This window comes from Odontomachus brunneus, unplaced genomic scaffold, assembly GCF_010583005.1.
Source record: "Odontomachus brunneus isolate Ranch 3 - 2012 unplaced genomic scaffold, Obru_v1 Obru_scaffold_088, whole genome shotgun sequence".
Classification (NCBI taxonomy): Eukaryota; Metazoa; Arthropoda; class Insecta; order Hymenoptera; family Formicidae; genus Odontomachus; species Odontomachus brunneus.
In genome coordinates, this window is record NW_022639538.1 from 162,564 (window position 1) to 177,780 (window position 15,217).

The 15,217-nt window shown below is 41.2% G+C and overlaps 1 protein-coding gene across 5 annotated transcripts in view; it reads left to right on the top strand.

Moving 5' to 3' along the window:
- The window catches only part of LOC116848068 (neurexin-1), a 399,669-nt gene that overhangs the window by 147,146 nt on the left and 237,306 nt on the right, over window positions 1-15,217 (top strand). For all 5 annotated transcript variants that reach the window (XM_032823816.1, XM_032823818.1, XM_032823819.1 and 2 more), the window contains exon 3: window positions 3,394-3,538. In XM_032823816.1, the coding sequence (XP_032679707.1) occupies window positions 3,394-3,538 (145 nt within the window). The remainder of the gene's footprint in view (window positions 1-3,393; window positions 3,539-15,217) is intronic.

Genomic DNA, 15,217 nt, shown 5'->3' on the forward strand with positions numbered 1-15,217 from the left:
AACTCGTCGGCTTGATACTCCTTGCGTGCACATTCGACGTGACTCACAACAGCTTCGTCGTTGACACCGTCCTCGAGCTCGATATGACTCGCGCTTAAGGGGATACCATACTTGGAAACTTAAGAATTCCCTTAAGGCACGTAGTGGCCGAGTTTCGAAAATAATGGAAGGAGTTTGAAAAAATTAAAGATTGATTTATGTTGCATCTAAAAGTGAAATCACGAGCGATTTGACATAGATTTGGAGTCTGGATCAACAGTTATTCCACTTTGATGTGTATAAGCTCAGTAAACATCATGACGTCAAGCGACGTTTAATGATGCATTGATTGATGTCTGTAACGTTAACAATACATCATCAATACGTCGTTTGCTCGTAGCTATCCAGCTACCTGGAAATATTTTAAACCACGTTATGGAAATATATGATGTTGTAAAGGGAAAAAGATAATAGAAAAATCTCAATTTTGGTATTCATATGTTTTTAATATTCAAAATGATGTATGCAAAGTTTCATTGTGGTTCATAGATAAGAATTGAAAAGTCAGATATAATGACAGTGAGAGAAAAGATATTTAAAAAAATGAAAAAAAAATTATTTGGTTGTTACTAATAATATTTATTTAAGCCTAGATTTTCTTGTGTTTAAATAGAATATACAATCTCATGAAGAACCGGAGAAGTTTTAAGAAAGTGTATATTTCCTTATTTGAAAAATATATTTTATATATTACTAGAAGTATAAATACGGTATTATATATATATATATATAGACATTTTTTCAATCACTGTTTATAAGATAAAGTATAATTAACTATAAAAATGTAAAATTGGGGTAATAATATATCCTCACTCGACTGTACATATTTGCCGTACGTTTTTGAACGGAAAACAGAAATATTAGCGTATTCCTAATTCTCAGTGACTCTCTTTTCGCACATGGCCAATGCTTGTTGAACATTTCAACGCACCTGCCGCGTTTCACATGAGCTTACGTCTCGAGGGAAAGAGAAAGAGATAGAGGGATCATCGATGGCCAAATGTCACACGCGACCCGAGAGCGAGACGGGAGACGCTCTCGCGATGGCAGTCTCAGACGCACATCGTCCTTGTATCCTTGAATATTTAAACGACCGCGCCTATCGAACATTCGAAACGCTGCGGCAAATGCCGCAGTAGCAACGGCAAACAGCAGTGGCAGAGTGGCGGCGGCAGCAGCAGCAGCGGCAGGAGAGAGAAAGACGGAAAAATGAAAAAGAAAATTCGCCTCTCTGGCCGGAGTTCGCGTCTGCCTCTTCCTTGCCGCTGGGCGCTAAGCTCGGATTCACGCTAAGAAGTTATATACGTTGCACTGCAGAGCTAGCAGCGTAACCATGCGGGAGTTTCGCTGCATAATGCGATGCGAAATTGCAGCGCGCAATGATAGGGATAATTTGAGAGCGTTCGCAGTCGTAAGACATCCTTCCGAGATATTCTCGCCCCCGCCGCTGTGCCGTTTAATTATTGTGCGCGCGCGAATAGAGAGCGCGCGCTTCCTTCCCCTCCTGCCCGTTACATCGCCCGGCGACGTTGGGTTTTTTAATTTAGTAATGGCAGTCAGGCCTGCGTTCTCCTGGCCGTGGTTTATTTCTGTCCGACTGCACCGCGCCTTAATTTAATTACATTTGCAATATTATACTTCGCGAAAAATCGCGCGCGCGTGGCAAGGTGCAACACGGTAAAAGCTTGCCGAACTTGTCCTTATATCCTTATTTCCGAACACACACATACACACGGGACTTATTACACATCCTGACAGCTATCAGATTTGATAGCCGTTGTACTCAGTCGCGAATTTATAAAAAAAATCATAAAAAGGTAATATCGAATTGAATATATATAATTTATATAATATTTACGTATATGAATTCTCATAATTATTAGCGTAGAGATTCGTCATAAATAGCTAGTAAATAATTTGATCCGGATGATAAAATTATACCCGATTATTGCGTCAGGAAAATTTAACAACAGTCGGGACGAATATTTCGGATCGTACGTTTAAAAATGTTTATTAGTTTTTGAAGAATTTAAAAACTTCATATCTCTTCCACGTCAGTGATAAAATTTTGACACTTTTGCTACCACACGGAGAGAGTTTCGCTTGAATTAATAACGTAATGAGTGAACGAGTCAAACGCGTTTCGCTTGGAGGGAACAGAATCTCTGGCCCTTGTAAACAGGATTTGGTTGTAATAACCAGAAATCCCGTTTGCTTTAACCAAGAAGCGTTTGGCTCTTTTGGCACTAACACGTTAATTCAACCACGTTTATTTACTGTGCAGTTTCCTGTGCAGTAATTATAAAATCAGATCGTATAGTTTTCTAAGAATCAAGCAATCTCGGCTCCTCGTTGTTAAATGTCCAGCTTTGGGACATTTTTTTCCATAACAAATCAAGCTCGAAAGATCATCGTAGCCTACGAACCTTTTCCCATCTCTCTATTCGCGAATTTACTTATACACTGTGTTCAAAAGAAATGTGACAGCAAAAATTATACACGGAAAAAATAATTCCGTTGGTGCAACCGAATTTTCGGTTGCTCAGGAATCAGACGAAAACTCGGCTGTAGGAACAGAAAAATTCCTTTATGAGGCTTCTATATAGTCAATTGTTCTCAGTTATTTCAACCGAGTTCTAATATCGTTAAATGTTCAGACGAATATTTTCGGTTGCGACAACAAAAATATTAGTTTTCATAACAGAGATATCGCTTCTGATCATCTAATTTTCAGTTGGTTCCTATTTGGTTGTACCAACTGAAACTTTTTTTGCGTGTAGGCAACGATAGATGAAGTTTGAATAAATATTACTCTGTGAGAAATCATTGTACAAATATTTTTTTTTAGTTTCAAAGTGTGTGAAATATCTACTAGGAGAAATATTGGATTTTTGTTTGATAACATCCTCGCCTTACTATCCCCCCAAAAATGGATGCGAATTTTTATAGTAAAAATTGCGTGTTTCTCCCTTTCAATTAAAAGAAATGAAATTATGCGTAGGATTTTCTCACAGAGACCATTCTAAATTTACAACATCTCTCTGAAGTTATTCTTGCATTTTCATCGCCTGCAACATTGTTATTCTCGACTCACGACAGCCGAGGTGCGTCCTCGGTGTGCGTCGCTCCGACTGCGGGAGATAATCGCCATGCAAAACGGAAATTTGCAGGCTTTCGCCTGAAACTGCGATTATAAATGAGAAATCCTCGCGTTCCCTATCGCTCATCGTTTCGTCGCACCGCCGTAGCTACGTCACAACAGCGACGTGTTTTCTGCGCCGTTACTTATAAGAGCGCTCTTGTTAATTGGCGGGCCAACGGTTACCTAACATCGCGTCGCAATGCCTGTTACAGAGTTTACGCAACATGATGACGAATACGACGGACGCCTGCGAGACTCGCGACCCGTGCCAGCACGGCGGCATCTGCATCTCCACGGACAGCGGGCCGATCTGCGAGTGTCGTACTGGAGATTACGAAGGCGCTTACTGCGAGAAAGGTATGTCGTTGGCGTGTGTCTTGCATTATGTCGACATAATTACGCGCATAATTACGAGCTCGTAAGGGAGACACGTACACGCATCACCCAAAGGAAAGAAAAACCTAATCTAGTGGAAATCCTCTTACGTATAGCTCTACAAGAGAATATTTCTAAAATCAAAAGGAAATTATTCTAAGCACAATATTCCTAACTCGCTACTATCCAAATTAATTTCTCATATTTAAAAAATTTTTTATGTACATAGGAAGTTTAAAACTCAACACATACAAGACGAAATTTCCCTAATGTTTTATTTTTTCAAAATAAGTTTGTGACTCTGAAGTCACGTTGAGCAGTTACTGCTAACTTACTAAAAAAGCCATATTTTGACTCACATCACGTCACGTCACATCGGTCAAGACAGGAACAACATTCATATTGGAGATAAATAATGATAAAACTAGATTGTAACTGTTTTTAGAATCACAGTGGGCAATAGAGGGTTAAAGTTACAGGAATTTATCTTTCGTTTATACTAAAAGATCGTCTATAGAAAAAGATTCGTCTATAGAAAAAAATATTTGAACATTTATCTCTATGGCATAAAAGTTTATTTCGTAGAGAGAGAAATATAAATTTTCTTTTTCACAGATATAAACTTTACATCTCACAGATATACTTTCAAATACTTTCTTCTCGGTATACAAATACTTTCATAGAAATAAACTTTATATTCCACAGATTTTCAAAAATACTTCCTCCCTAATACGAGTCTTATTCTTAATAGAAATTGCTTCTAATAAGAGGGAACTCTGCTTCAAATGAATATATTATTCTTGATTCAAAAGGAAAAAAGTTGAAGCGATATCTGGTAGATTTCCGATTAATAGTCCATCTCATTAGAAAGGGAATATTCTCTCGCGGTAATAGTTTCCGCTCAGAATGAGGGATTACAGGAAATGGCAGCTTGCAACTAGAGTTCTTGTTTTGGCTGTTAAAACATTTCCTTTGGTTTCAGCGTAATCCTTTTGAGATCATATGTAAAAAGGTTTTCCATGAAGAATAAGGTTACATAGTTTTTTTTATCTGATATACATTTATGTGAGCTCACTTTTCAGATTTGTATTCGTTTTCATTCGCGAACACGTTTTCATCACTCGACGATGATATTTGTGCTCGATGTAAATTTGATACGCAGCCTTGGCCGGCAATACGGGACGCAATCAATAAATCACGACCTATTAAATTGGCTGGAATAATAAACGCAAAACTTTATTAGCAATTTAGGATACTCCTCGATGAAACTATTAGAATTTAACGTGAAAATTTTTGCTTGGATGATAAATTCGAGAGGGAGAGAGCGAGCTTGTCGAACGACTCGATTTACCGTGGTTTAATAAAGACGCCTCGCGTCTCTTTTCGGTCACGGTTGGTGTTCAATTTCATCCTTGACATTTATGCCATGATTGGTTCCACACGTGGCTCCGACATTACTTTCAAGTATTCTCCGCATCCCACCATTTCATTAATTTACAATCCACATTACCCCCGCGATGTTCTCTCGATTTTTGCGCCCATCTGTTCGCCTGTCCGCTCGTTCGCCGGTAATTTATTAACGTCGCGGATTGTGCCCCGCGTTAAATTCAATATCAATCACCCGCATATACATTCGCCACGCGAGCGGCAATCTCTCCTTCAAGTATCCATCATTCCTTAAATCTTGGAACGCGACGTGCGTGCGAACGTGCGTGCGTTGCCCGTCGCGTCGTTTTCTCTTCAATTTTTTCCAATTCGCTGCTTCTCCTCCCTTTCTTCTTCCGTGTCCCGTGGAAGAATTGATCGTCTCGTATTTAGGAAAAAAAAATCCGCGAATTTTATTTCCCGTTAATCTACAGGCGCGCATTCTCTCGAGGGTTTGGGGAGAGGAGAGGAGGGCGCGCGTCGCCTAATGAGGCGTAATTGCCGGCAGCTGCAGGAACGAGATGACATTTCGGAATGATTTTTCCGTCCCTCGAGCCGCTGGCAATTAGAGAAGCCGGGCCGAGTCGTTCCAAGACGTTTCGCCGATAATTACAATCAGACTTCTTCGTCGTTAATGAGGTGCGCGCACAAGGAGGAGAGCGCCGTTAACACGAGCGATTCGGAAGTCGCGAACGAGGGCGGCGAAATATGCAAAAGTTGCTCGTTACGCGTCGGACGTTCAGTCGCAAGGATCGGTGTGACCTCGGCAGAAGGATTTTCTTGTTTTCCGATCGCGCGCTCAGAAATCGTCGCGATTGGGGGTAACTGAGTAACAACAACGTTCGCAACCCTTGGCCTTTGGCTGACACATCGTACGGCTCTCCTCACGGCAAGCACAAAAGCACCGCGTATTTAATAGCGCACGGCGAGATCACGTCTCTGCGCTCGTTGCGGATAAGCAACGCGCGGGATTTACTTTAATTGTGGTTTAGCCCGTGCGCGATAAAATCCCGCGTTTCCTCGCTGCTGTCAGCCGCGGAGAGGGAAGCATTTTTCGAGCGTGCAGAGGCAATCTCGCCTCGGCGGATTTTCCCCGTTTCTCTCCATTATTGCGCGCGCGAACGGCTGCGACGTGCGTACGTCGCTTTGAGGACGTTACTCCTGCGAATAATGACAATAAAAATACAGTAATAATAATATCGAAAACGTTGAATCTCCTCCCTTTGATCTGTTTGATGCAATAAGCGGCGGTATTTAATGAAACGGCGATCCCCGATGTTGCGATTCGCGATATTTCCCCGCTGAAAGTTTGGTGGGGAGAGTCGGCCCGCGAATAAACAATTTCCCTTCATCGACGATCGCGGCGTATTTATTCAAAGGCCGCGCGCTTCGCCGATAATTGCAAATCTTTGCGAACTCACGGCCGAAGTCTTTTGTCACTACCGAGGAGAAAGCGAGATACAGAGAGACAGAGGCCGTCGTCCGTAGGAACAGTGAAACTTCAAAGACGACTCCTTCGCAAAAGGAACCAGAACAATTTCATTTTAATTCCTCTCTTAACGGCTTTTTCCCAGGGCGCGATTGTCCTCGTCGTGCCTGACAGAAACGGTCGTTATACGCGATATAATGTAATTTCCAGCCTTAATGACCATGTTGAAACGAATAGAGGTAAAACGGGAAAGAAAAAGAGATGGAGAAAAGCGCGGAGGGAGAGGGTGACACAGGGAGGATGGGGCGAAGGGATGAGAGTGTTACGGTGCGGGCGGGATAGAACAGCGAAGCTAGAAACGGCGACTTGCGGGAGGAAGAGGACAAAGAAGGAGGAAGCTCGGGATTTATTAGGGTCAAAATAATCAGTCTGCTGGGATCTCTTAACAAATATCGCGGAAAATTGAATGTTGTTAGCGAGAGAAGGAGGAAGGGAAAGGGAGAGAAAAGACAAGAAGCGAAAAGGAGAAGAGAAACGCGTTCGATGAGCTAATAGCTCCCATGACGAGTTCATGAAAAACAAACGCAAATTTTAGGAGTCTGCCCGAGTTTTGAGCGACGACGTCAGAAGTCAAATCTTCTCGCGTCTCGCAATATGTGATTCTCTCTTGTCGATTATCGCGGCGCGGTGTCCTGCGGAACAATAATGTATTGGTGAAATAAGTCTCGACACTTTTAGGTCCATATTAATAGTCGTTACTTAAAGAATCTGATTTTAGCGATTTAGATTCAGATCTTATTCAAACAAGAGTTCGTTTCTCTCTCTTTCTCTTTCTTTTTTTCTCTCTCCCTCTTAGTCGAATCGTGATTGCAGATATAAATATCATGTACATAACTCTGAAAAACTCAGTTTTGAAAAACTTGAATCCGACTCTGAGTAAAAATTCAAGTATATCTCACATGAGACGAGTTTCACGTGATAACTATTAATACGGATCTGAGACACATATGAATAGTTATTGCTTGAAACTCGTCTCAAGATAAGCAAATTTAGATTCAGAGTAGAATTTCTTAAAGAATTTCTTTCTCTTTAGATTCAGAGTTATGAAAATTTCTTAAATATCATATATATCATAATTTAATTAAGAAACTTGTATTTAAATCTTAGTAAAAATACGAATATCTCACGTGAGACAAGTTTCAGGTGACAACTGTTGATATGAGTCATAAATTTTCAATCGAGGGGAACATCAACAGGCCGACGAGAGTTGACGCGAATTAATCACTGCGAGTGGAGTTTGATTTCCTTCAATAGTCGCTCCCCAAAGTTATCAGGGACGTTTTACAAACAAAAGATAATTTTTTTGTTACATCACCAAACCAAACATTTCGGCCGCGATTTTGAATTCTTCTCGATGGAGTAAACTACACGCGTAGATTGACGCGCGGGCGCTTTCTCAAAGACTACCGTTTTTACGAAGCTTCCTCTTGGCAGTCCTTCGCGCTCGAATTACAGAGAGCTGCGGCGCTCAGTTTCCTCTGGTTTTACCTCATTTTTTTTTTGCCGCAAAAAACAAACGTAAGGATCATGTTCGAGCGATCTAGAGAGCGACGCATGGTTCGGTTCTTTACTTTCTTCCTTTCTTTCTTTGTTCTCGCATAGAGGCATGGAGCACGGTGCTGCCTACGGCGGGTGCTGGCGATTACTGGGCTTGGGATTACAGTGAGTCTCGCTAATTACTAATCCACGATAACGTGGAAACGGTGAACGTAGAAGTATCAGTACGAGTAATCAGTGGTAGATCGTAGCTCTAGTCACGATGTTCCTGTGTACTACGTGTTATACCCCTTTGGAGGCGCACCCGGATGGATTCTTTATTAACGCGAAATTGAGTGGCGCGAATGAGATAGCGGGACGTGTAATTTGCCGGGTCGAGTGAGGTAGACGGTAACGCCCGGTTGAAACGTTATTCACGGGGATCGAAATACATAATTTTAGGTCTCGCTCTTTTCACACGCGTAAGTGTAAGTCGAATTACCCGTGTGGAACGACATGCGCGCGTGTGTATGTGTGTGTATGTATGTGTCTCAGTCCTGGAAAATTAGCGCTGGAAAATTAGCGAATTCTCAACCGTTTCATCGGAAGTACAAAGCACTTGGTGTCCTTTGCTGTTCCCACTGACATTTAATGTGAATTTAGATAAATTGCACATTTCGTTGCTCCACCCTGTTTGAAGTCGTAGAGAAGTCGTTTAGGTATCGTTAGACCACCCCACGTAGTTTCCATTAGCGCATCACGACGAAGATGGAAGATCCGTTTAACGCGTCGATTGAACCTTCGCTATAACGGATGTAATTACACGACTTATTTTCTCACCTGGAATTCGCGTTGTTGTCGAACGAATTGCTGTGTGCATCGTACAACCGTGTCGGTGATAAAACCGCCGTGAGGATATAAAGTCCTCGTATAAATTCAGAACAAATATCCATCGCGAATCAATCGGAACGAATAAATATCGTTCTTGCGTTTTCGACGGTGGAAAAATAAGAGGAATCGTCGGCGATTCGTCGTGTACGCAACAGATTCGAGGCGGAATATCGGGCGCAGGTGTTCGCATTTCCGAATTATTTCACTTATTATTAGTTATCATAGAAAAAATGCAATTTAAAGATCATCCCTAATGAAATGATGATGATGATAAAGTAAAATAAGATTTCGTAAAAAAAATATAATGAGAATAAAAAATAATATTCTGCGATTTTAATATTTCTCGTTAAGATTTCTGCGGAAATATGAAAGCACGTCAAGGTGGAGTAATGACTGCAACTTGTGACGAGATCACGAGAGAGAGAGAGAGAGAGAGAGAGAGAGAGAGAGAGAGAGAGAGGGAGAGAGAAGAAAATGGCCTCTATCATCTTTGTATAGTCAGTTACACAATAATGAATTGTCCCACAAATTCCAAAAGATTGTCTCATTCCTAACATAAAAACATAATAATAATAATCGTTTATGAACGCGCGAGAAAAAATAATAAAGAAAGTTTTCAGTTATATAATAAGAGAGAGAGAAATAAAATAAAATAAGATAAATAAAATATAATAAATATAATAAGATAAAATAAAATAAAATAAGATTTCCTAAAAAGAAATAATAAGACAGGAATGATTATCTCTATCTTTATATTGTCAATTACACAATAATTAGCTATCCGAAAAATTCGAACGCCAAAATTTGGACAGAACGGCGAACCTGCCGCGGTCACCCATATATCGCTCGTCACGGAGATGCAGCAACGTCCGTGCGAAACGGCGTCAGCACGTTCATCGCGCTAAAGGGTGAAATTCCTCCGTTGGAGTCTCGATCGCGATATGAGCTCTCGGCGTGTGCGAGCGCGCGGATCAGCAGTGAAATCACGTAAATCACCAAGAACACTTGGGGCCATCGTGTAGGGAAACACGCGGTAAACAGCGGGTAGGCGACGGCGTAAACCGAACGCGCGTCGGTTTAGGCGAAGCTAGGTCGGCCCTCCGTATCAATGGCGGCTCTGCGTCAACGGGGTGTTTAGTCGCTAATTTGCATACCTCGCGAGGTACCGATGCATTCCGCCTGTCCGCCGGTTATGCCCGCGCAGAATTAGGCGAGCGCGACTACGCTATTCGCGCGTTCGGATACTCATAATGACTCGCTACGTTTGCGAGAGAGATCGAAGGTGGAGTTAACGCGGGAATCGACGAGAGTTTCGATTGAAAAAAGGTCGCGGAGAGTGTAAAGTTTCGATAGCATAAACCGGATATTTTTTGGTACCCGATCTCAAAAGCATCAAAAAGAAAAAGAATTTTTGGCTGCAATTTCGAAAAGATTTAGCCTGCGATTTTCATGAAACTCGACGAAATAGTCTTAAATAAACATGTCTAAAAGACTGTTTGATGCAATGAAAAATCAATTGAGATAACGTTGAACGAGGTAACTAATTAACTAACTGTATTTAAAGTAGTGATATAGATTGGATTAAGTTAAGTTAGGTACACACATGTGTGTATGCTGTTAATATTGATAATTGCCCCTGTAAACCTATATCATACTGTGACGTGTAAAGCTTACACAGTGATATGGGTTAGGTTGGGTTAGGTTTTTTGGGCGTAGCTCTCTATGCTGTGTACTGCTTCTATGTGCACATCAGTGAATTAAGCACTGACGCGTCTTCAGTACACACAAATATCCACTGTACACATCCATTCGTGCGATTATCAAGTGTGTCAATGAACAGTACACGGATGGTTTGGGTGGAGACTTCGTCCTACTTCCGTAGCAAGCTTTTGGAGATAACTGCATTCCTCATTTCAACGTTATCTCAATAAATTTGCGTCAAAAAGTCTTTTAAGTATGTTCATTTATAGAAGTATTGACCAATATCTTACCGAATTTCACAAAAATCGGAAGGCGTATCTTTGCGAGATTACATCAAAAATTGTTTAAAGCGATTGAACGAATTTATTAACGTTCTCGTGATTCAATGAAGTTGAAAAGAATTATAATGAAGAAACCAAACATGTGTGCTTTTACGACCAATGACGTTTAAAAATGTACCCAACTAAATTTTGCCCGTGTTTAGGATTCTAGGGTCGACTTGATATCGACAATAAATTTCGATGGAGAATATCTTTTGATTTTTGAAGAAAACAAAATCGACGATATCCTGTCTTAATTTTCTAATCAACTCTCACGATTCCGTCAGACAAGTAAATAACACGGCAATTTGCGAGACATCTCTTCCGATATAATAGCCATGAAATCATTTTGATTCCATCACAGTCTCGATGTTTGCGATTTTATGTAAACCCCGATACGGAAACATGACCGACGCCCACCGACCATCACCATTGAATGTGACCATCGTCGCGTGGCGGCGGCGGAGGCAGCGGGGACGTAGATATCACCTTCGACCAGCGGGGTTAATAACACGGATTACGCTTCACCGCGCCCTTCGCGGAATCTCTCTCTCTCTGTCTCTCTCTCCCTCTCTTTATCTATCTATCTCTCCCTCTTTCTTTCTCTCTCTCGTCGACCCAGCCGTCGCCCACGGTATCGCCGACAAAGGGTTATCCGCGTCCGGTCGGAAAATCCATTTTCCAACAGCGCGTCGTCCGAGACGAGCAAAAAGCCCGCTCAGAAATAGTTGGATACGTTGCATCGGTAGATGCTCCCGCGCGCGGCCACGGAACGACGAGGGGAAACTATTCCGACGATAGTCGGGGTTAAAGTTCTCTCCACGCGGCTATAACCGGGGAACGTAATATTCTCTCCGCGCTGGATTTATGCCGTGGTGTGCGGCGCGGTCGCGGGACCGAGACAGCGATTGCTGCGACTCGGTGCGCCGTGAGCGAGGGAGGACTTGCACCGAAAAGGGCGGCCGTCCTTCCGAATTATGAACGGCCGTTTTGTCGCGTTGTTAGCAGATGCGTTAGCCGCGGGCGGCGCGAGACGGAAGACGCGCGCGCTAATTAAGTTTTTCCTGCGCGCGATGCCCTTGTTCGCTCCCCGCCGCGTCCCGTGAAGCTTCTGTAGAAGCGAGTCCTGCACGCACGGACCGGTATAATAACCTCATTATCCAGTGGCGAGAGTGCTAACTGCAAATCTTCAGTCGCTTCAGTCGTGCTGATGTATTCGTGCATCGTATCTGTTGATTGTTCCCCCGAGATTCCTTCCGCTAGAATCCCACTCGCAAAAATAAGACGTTACTTCAATTCGAGGGGTTTCTCACTCGAAAAGTGAGTCTGATATGCTTCGTCGTCGTGGAAATAAATTGATCGTTTGAGAGACTCATTCGTACACTGAAAGAAGAAATATCTTGAAAATAAGAAATATTTATTCGGTGGGTACTGATAACACATATTAAATTCAAACTAAATTCTCTTTGAGTAGAATATTTTCATGAAAATCTAAGATTTTAGGAAGATATATATCTTTTTCTTTAAAAAAATATTTTAGATTAGTATAAGTAAAAATGTCACCTTATAAATAGTACCCATCGAATGAATATTCTTTATTTCTTTGATATTTCTTCCCTGAATGTACAGAGTAAGAGTCTACACTCTAAGCTTGAGTGAAACATTTGCTCGATCTCGAATGGCGGTATTTTCACTGTGTGTGTTTCTGAGGTCCGTGTTAATAGTCGTTACTTGAAACTTGCTTCAGGTAAGACACTTAGATTTTAATTCGGAATTAGACCTGAGTTCCTCAGCTGAATCACAATTGCAAATATAATGTATTACATAATTCAAATAAACACTTCTCATCTAACTCCAAATTTAGATTTGAATATTTCACCATGTATATTTCATACAGCCATGTCGCTTCATTAAACAATCAACATATATGATGCGCACACGTGCAAGACGTGTAATCGAGAAATCCTGTGCTTGATAATAAGTCTGTCATGCCGGCCTGTGTAACCCAAGTAACAAACGCGCGAAATGTTTTCTCTTCTTTCGTTGAATATGATTCTTAAACGTGAATCTGTCACGCGCGTAAGCTACACGTGACGGGACAAAATGATTTTGCCTAGTCGAGAGAACGATTATTCCAAATAGAACAGAAAATCAGCGGTGGAAAGGACGTTTATATCGATTCCGGGACAAGTCGCGTGCGACATTATTCACCGGGTCGGAAATCGGTGTTATAATATTAATATGACTCTCACCGTTTTCACCGGCAGTCCCTTATTGTCAGGACGAGAAGTGACGACGAGGAAAGTGAGGTGAGGAGGGACTCGTGGCAATTACTCGTATGTTCCGGCCGCGAAGAATTATGGTCCTCTCTGGTGCGGCAAACTTGCGACGAACTTTGCTCGATCCTTAATTCCTTAACGCCTTCGTCGCGTTAAAACTGCAAGAGCGATATTTAATTCATTAATGCACTCGTCGTCCACCATTCCGTTGATTATTAATGAGTGGCGGAGCAGTGGAAAACAAATTTTGTAAGTTCGAATTGCATTAGTGCTGCGCGTTAATAACGACAGTTTGATGAAAGTTAAAAGAAGTCTGGCGAATTCCACGTCGCGCGAACCCAGACAAGTGGACAATTTCATTCAAGATCGTTTCGAGATTATTAATTGCGGACACTTTTGTCTCGTCCTAGTCTTCAAACGTGAAAACGATTAAATTTTCAACATGGAACAGAAATATTTTCTTGTACTTTTAAATTTCAGTTATACAATATTGAAACATTCATTTCTACGAGAATTTTATAGTATTTTAATATTTTTTTAAAAACTTTCAAATATTTTATCTGTCAGTATCGTATCGAGAATTTTCAATTCTGTGCAAAGAGAACTTTGCAGTAAAAATAGAATTTTGTAATCGAGAAACAGATCGAAAATCTGCAGTAATTGTGACGATTCTTTTATATCATACGTGTTATTTAATATTTTAAGAGCTGAAATGTGTGTTGCTAAAAATTTTGCTATCTTTCTAATTCAAGTAAAATTTTTACGAAATCTTCTGCTCAGAGAAAGAAAGAGAAAGAATATCTAAAGAATAAAATATATTTACTCGACGAATACTAATATAACATGTCTGCTTAAATCTCAATTCTTTTATTTAAATAAAATAATTAATTGCTTTCATAAGAAGCTGAGAAATTTTAAGAAAATATATATTTACTTGTTCGAGAAATATTTAATATCAATATGAATAAATGTGTATTATTGTAATATCCACATACATCGAATAAATACGTTTTATTTCTACTTTCTTCTTTTTTCTTTCGTTTTATTTCTTTAAAAACATTTTTTTCTCTCAGTGTATATGCTTCTTAACAAGACGGACCTTGCTGACAGTCTGTTTTACTGCATTACTAGAAACATAATGAAATTGAAAAGGATTTATATGAGAAGGAATCATAACATTGTCTTTGTATATTGTTGTGCTCACTGAAAAATAATGAATTAAGATTAATTAAATCGTTCTGAATAAATGAGAAACGCGGTTTTCTTGTTTTCTTGTCATCGGAATTTGCTGAAATACAGAACATGAAGAAACGTCGCGATAAACAACGACTTCGCTCGACCTTATCGCGGAGGAGGGGAAGATCGATCTCGGATTCACCGAGGAATCTAAGTACGGATGGTTCTTGGAGAGAACGTGAGGTATCTCTCGCGCACTAATAAATAAACGAGGATCCGTATCTCCTTGTCAATTCTTGGTGTTACTTCGCGTCGTTGGAGACAAATCAATTTGCGCAGACGTTCGACGTCTTTCGGGCCGGGAGGGAAAGAGAGGAAGAAAACAAGAAAGAACATACAGAGAATGAGAAAAAGAAACAGATTTACCGAATTGTTCTTCTTGTTTTCTTTTTTTTTTCGCGAGCAAGCGTCAGGGAGTTTCAGCTTAGACTGGACTTTTCATTACATTCTGCCGGCTTAGGCCACTTTGCGCGCGCGCATCCGCGCCAATTGGGTCAGCGGGAAGAGGCGCGTTTGCGCGCGGGACGAGAAAAACGGCTTTATTAAATTTTGAGGCTTAGGCCGGTTTTACACGGTGACGGTCTGACGAATGCAATTTTCCACTGCAACGATACAAAGAGACACGACGTGGGAGCGAGAAGGGCCGCTTTCGCGCCGCCCTATGAACGACTTGTTCGCAATAACTGCCGCGCGCGATAAGTAATCAATATTTATGAGGCGGCACGATCATCTCCGACAGAGTGGGAAAAAGACCAAATAATCGGCGTTCGCGGTAAATGGGACGTAGCAAAATTATTGAGGAGCCTCGATAATTAACGGTTCCCGCTGTGTTGTGTATACATGA